This window comes from Chiloscyllium plagiosum, unplaced genomic scaffold, assembly GCF_037043375.1.
Source record: "Chiloscyllium plagiosum isolate Xiang-an unplaced genomic scaffold, Cpla_swu_hap1 HiC_scaffold_12, whole genome shotgun sequence".
Taxonomy (NCBI): Eukaryota; Metazoa; Chordata; class Chondrichthyes; order Orectolobiformes; family Hemiscylliidae; genus Chiloscyllium; species Chiloscyllium plagiosum.
In genome coordinates this window covers 53,847,141-53,851,377 of record NW_028270150.1, presented here as the reverse complement: position 1 = coordinate 53,851,377, position 4,237 = coordinate 53,847,141, and the positions used below count along the sequence as shown (strand labels likewise).

The window sequence follows — 4,237 nt, the reverse complement described above, 5'->3', positions numbered from 1 at the left end:
GCGACCTGCAAAGTTATCCGATTTCTCTCTACACAGATGCTGCCTGATTTGTTGAATACATTCAGTATGTGTTTTCTGAAGTATAAAACAAATATGATTCTAAATGCCAGAAGTTGTTTTAGTTGACAAGAGGGACCATTTAAACTATCTATGTTGTCTTTCGATACAAACCTACACTCCTCCATCACAGCATTCAACTTTCTCTTGAAGGATTTTAGAGACTTTGCTTCTGAAATCTGTTATTTATTCATTTGTTCTTATTTGATTTGACAACTTGATTTTTTTTTTAAAAACCAAACATGACTGAAAATCATTCCAAACTCAAAAGTCAAAGAACGAAAATAGAGTTTAAATAGAACACCTTAAATGCATTTTTATCAAGATGAAGTTTTCCAAAATGCTTCATAGGTACATGATTTTTGAAAAAAAAAGATCTAGAGCAATTTAGCAAAAACTTAGGGTCTTAAAAAGGAGAGGACAGCATATTGAAGATATGAAATGGTTTAACAGAGGAGATCTCAGGTTCTGAGCAGCTGAAGGCATGGTCACAAGTGATGAAATAAAAGAAGTGGTGAATGCACAAGAAGCCAATGTCCATAGTACACAGATTTCTCCAAGGGTTGGAGAACTGGAGGTGGTTACAGAAACACGAGGAAGCAAGACCTTGAAGGGATTTCAATAGAATCATACTTTTATCATTCCTTAATAATGCCGAATACTCTAAGTACTGTATAACTGATGAATGAAAGGCAGCCTGAGTGTAAAATTTTAAAACAGAGTAAAGTAAATATAAACTCCATTGGGAAATCAGAAAGAATGTGATCACAAATTTGTTTTATTGCATATTTACAGCTATTTTGTTATGTCACTGACTATAAATAAAGCAAAAAAAAGTCATTATTATTTCTTGTTAAGACAAGACTCTCTCAAAATATTTATCACATCTGTGGTGGTATCCTCTCAACTATTCATACACAATATTTTCACAAAACAAAACATTCAAAATTAAAGAATTTTTTTAAAAGTATTGCTATATATTTAGAAATTGAAGATTACAATACAATCAGATGAAATTACAGAACAATTAATTTCACACATAACTGAGTGAATGAGCCAGTTGTAAGATATACAAATTTTACAATATACAAGCTCACAAGTCTGAAAAACAAACTTTCAGAAGATTGAATACTGAAAAAAAAAAGGGTCATGTTACTGGTGCATCTTTAGATCAACTTGCTTGCAACAGGAAACCTTGATAGATGCAAAAGGTAAGAATGACAACCCTAAAACTACACCCTAAAATTAAACGTATCATAAAGACTGAGTTTTTTTTTAAATGACAATTTCAAATGAAACATTGTATTTGACCATTTACTTTCAACTACAAATATTTGAAATTTATCTGTCAACACTATTTTGATTACCTAACAGGCCCAAAAAACCCCCCACCGTTTGAATTAAATAAAAAATAAATATTTCTCACAAAAATTCTAAACAAATGAGATACAAAAGTGCTATTTTAATAAACATGCAGAAAGCAACGTCCTGCATAAGTATTTTAAAATAATTAAGAATACAAATAACAAAAACCCAACCTACAAGAAAGAATTTTTTTCCAAATATTTATCCAGATAATGAAAATCTTCTTGCACATTGGAAAAATGTTCTGTTCGTTATTTAACAGAAAAATCACTGCATCAGAAAGACTGCTTCGCGAGAGCATCTTTGCTCTCACGACTCGAAAATTGATCTTCGGCTCGGCTTAAGAAAATGGATACAATGTTAAAATGATAAACTTTCTGAATCAAAATTATAACATTAATACAGATGATAATTAATGCTAATTTCTTGGTTTTGCGGGAAACAAACGAAGCTACTCATTATTTCCTGGACGAATGCCTGACGCTTCGCTCCTTCAAAAGAAGGCACCGTATCCTTCAGATGCTAGAGCAGCTTTATCAATATTTCAATTTCAGTTCAAACATTAAAAAGTAATAAATGTCTACAATGGGCTGTACCACTTGTACAAAATTGTAGCAAATAAACGGAGTTGTTCCAGAACGCATAGGGCTGATTTCTAAACGTTATTTGCTTAAATTCACTTCCAGAATTATTTTCGTTATTATGCAAAAAAGCCAAATAAATCCCTCGGCCGTATCCTGTAATCCATTAGAAACAGACGGAGGGCCTGTCCTGTAAATCCACGAATGAAACCACAACCCTAAACCATAATATTCTGGTTGCAGTTGCTTTCTACTTTAAATCTACATATATTTTTTTAAAAAACACTTACTTGCCAATCACTTCACACAGCTCATACACATCTTCAAACAGGACGTCGTCGTCGGCCATAGTCGATAATTAAAATCTGAATTTTGAGAGGGAATTCAAAGTAAAAAAACTCCCTCCAATGGGAAAATTGATTTTTTAAAAAAAAACAAAACGTTTCCCGTATAACTCAGTTAAAGAATTCAAGACACAAAGAAAAAAAAATTTCCAGACAGCGGCGAGCGAAACGAAGACTGATTGATAGTGAAGCAGCCGGGTAAAGCAGGCTGCTGGGCTACGCTTGGCGCTGCCCTCCTTCTGGCGACCCCACCTTCTCTTTCTCACTGCCTTTTAAAAAAAATAATCCACAGTCCAAGGCTTCTGCTCTCGAAATGTAGCTGCTCCCTGGAAATCCAGGCCAAAACCCAGGAATAATTTGCGATGAAAGAAAGAAGGTCTTAATATATCACAATCGGCACTCCTTAGACCATGTTAACACTTCTCCCTGCCGCGCCGTACGCTGTTGGTGTCGGCCCGTCCCCTGTCGGTGCGCCGTTCAGTTTCAGGCGGCGGCGGCGGTTGGTCAGAGGAATAACCACCAATCAACGCCCGCTCGTTTGCTGCCTGCACTCTTGGCTGCGTCAGCACCGAGCTCGCGGCGAGATGGAGGTACCGTATCTGCGCGTGCGCGGGAAAGCAAACCATCCGTTGCCGGCCCAGTGCTGAGCATGCGTTAACCTGGATGCCTGCAGCACCTGCGTGTAGCACGCGTGCGCGCGGCTGGCTTTGCTGCTGGGGTTGGCAAATACCACCTTGTCAACAGTGTACACCTCAAAATGTCAGGTTCTAACCCAAACAAAAGAAACCGTGCTCATCGTTCTAAAATAGACAACCTGGTTTGAGTACATACTTTTGTCTTAAAATGGTTTATTGTATTACATGTCTTAGTTGACGAATAAACGGGAGTGATGTAGATTCAGTTAAATATAGTACCGAAAAGCCAACGGCTACTACCTTGCCCTTCCAGGCCTTCGCCATCACCCAATTTAATAATTTTAATATTATCCTGGGCAATTTCTGTATTCTAGGCCGCATCAATGTCAATTCTTTCCCCCCCAAGATCTCTGCTGCCTGAACCGTACACATATCCTACCCGCGCTGACCTATATTGTCTCCTTGTTCCTTAATTTCATCAGCCTTAAAATTCTAACGTATTTAAATCCAATCTTGCCTCTCCCATCCATCTGTAAAGTCACTGTTGTAACTCAGGTAATGCAGAAGCCAAATTGCGTAGTCCACTCTGTGATGCTGACAAGATTGCCTATTTCTAGTGTTGCTACTGGACCGATAAATATCACCCAGGACCTTTTGTATTCATCAATGCTGTGTGCGTGTCGCTGGCGAAACTAGTATTTATTCGCCATGCCTAATAGCGTAAAGCGGGGGGATCGTGAATCGCTACAGTTCTTGAGGTGAAGGTACCACCCTGCCCCACCCCGTGCTGTTTGAAAGAGAATTCCACGTTTTTGACTTACTGACAGTAAAGGAGCCATCAGGATTATCTGTTATTTGGAGGGGAACTTGCAAATTGTGGGTATTTCCATGTATTTGCTGCCCTTGTCCTTCCCTGTGGTAGAGGTCACGGTTTTGAAGATGCTTTAGTCCATATTATAAGTGGTATACACTGATGTCACTGAGCATTAATGGGGGAGGAAGTGAAGCTTGAAGGTGATGGATGAGGTGCCAAACAAGCAGGTCACTTTATCCCAGATATCGTTAATCCTCTTGACTGTTGGTACAGCTGCACTTAAGAGGCCTTCTTATGGCACTGTGGTAGTGTCCCTACCCCTTGACTAGGTAGCCTAGATTCAAGTCCCACCTGCTTCAGAGGTGTACAATAACATCTCTGGATAGATTGATGAGAAAATTTGATTGGAACTGCACCTATCCAGGTAAGTGGAGAGTATTC

At 38.5% G+C, this 4,237-nt stretch overlaps 1 protein-coding gene across 11 annotated transcripts in view; it reads right to left on the bottom strand.

Annotated features, from left to right (window-relative positions):
• caska (calcium/calmodulin-dependent serine protein kinase a) overlaps window positions 1-2,892 on the bottom strand; it is a 609,390-nt gene extending 606,498 nt beyond the window's left edge. For 5 of the 11 annotated variants that reach the window (XM_087992816.1, XM_087992819.1, XM_087992821.1 and 2 more), the window contains exon 1: window positions 2,294-2,891. In XM_087992816.1, coding sequence (XP_087848942.1) covers window positions 2,294-2,352 — 59 coding nt within the window. In that variant the 5' untranslated portion in view covers window positions 2,353-2,891. Of the gene's footprint in view, window positions 1-2,293 lie in introns of all 11 variants that reach the window. The other 6 variants (XM_087992817.1, XM_087992820.1, XM_087992823.1 and 3 more) reach the window with 2 other exon arrangements.
• Between the last annotated feature and the right edge of the window lie 1,345 nt (window positions 2,893-4,237).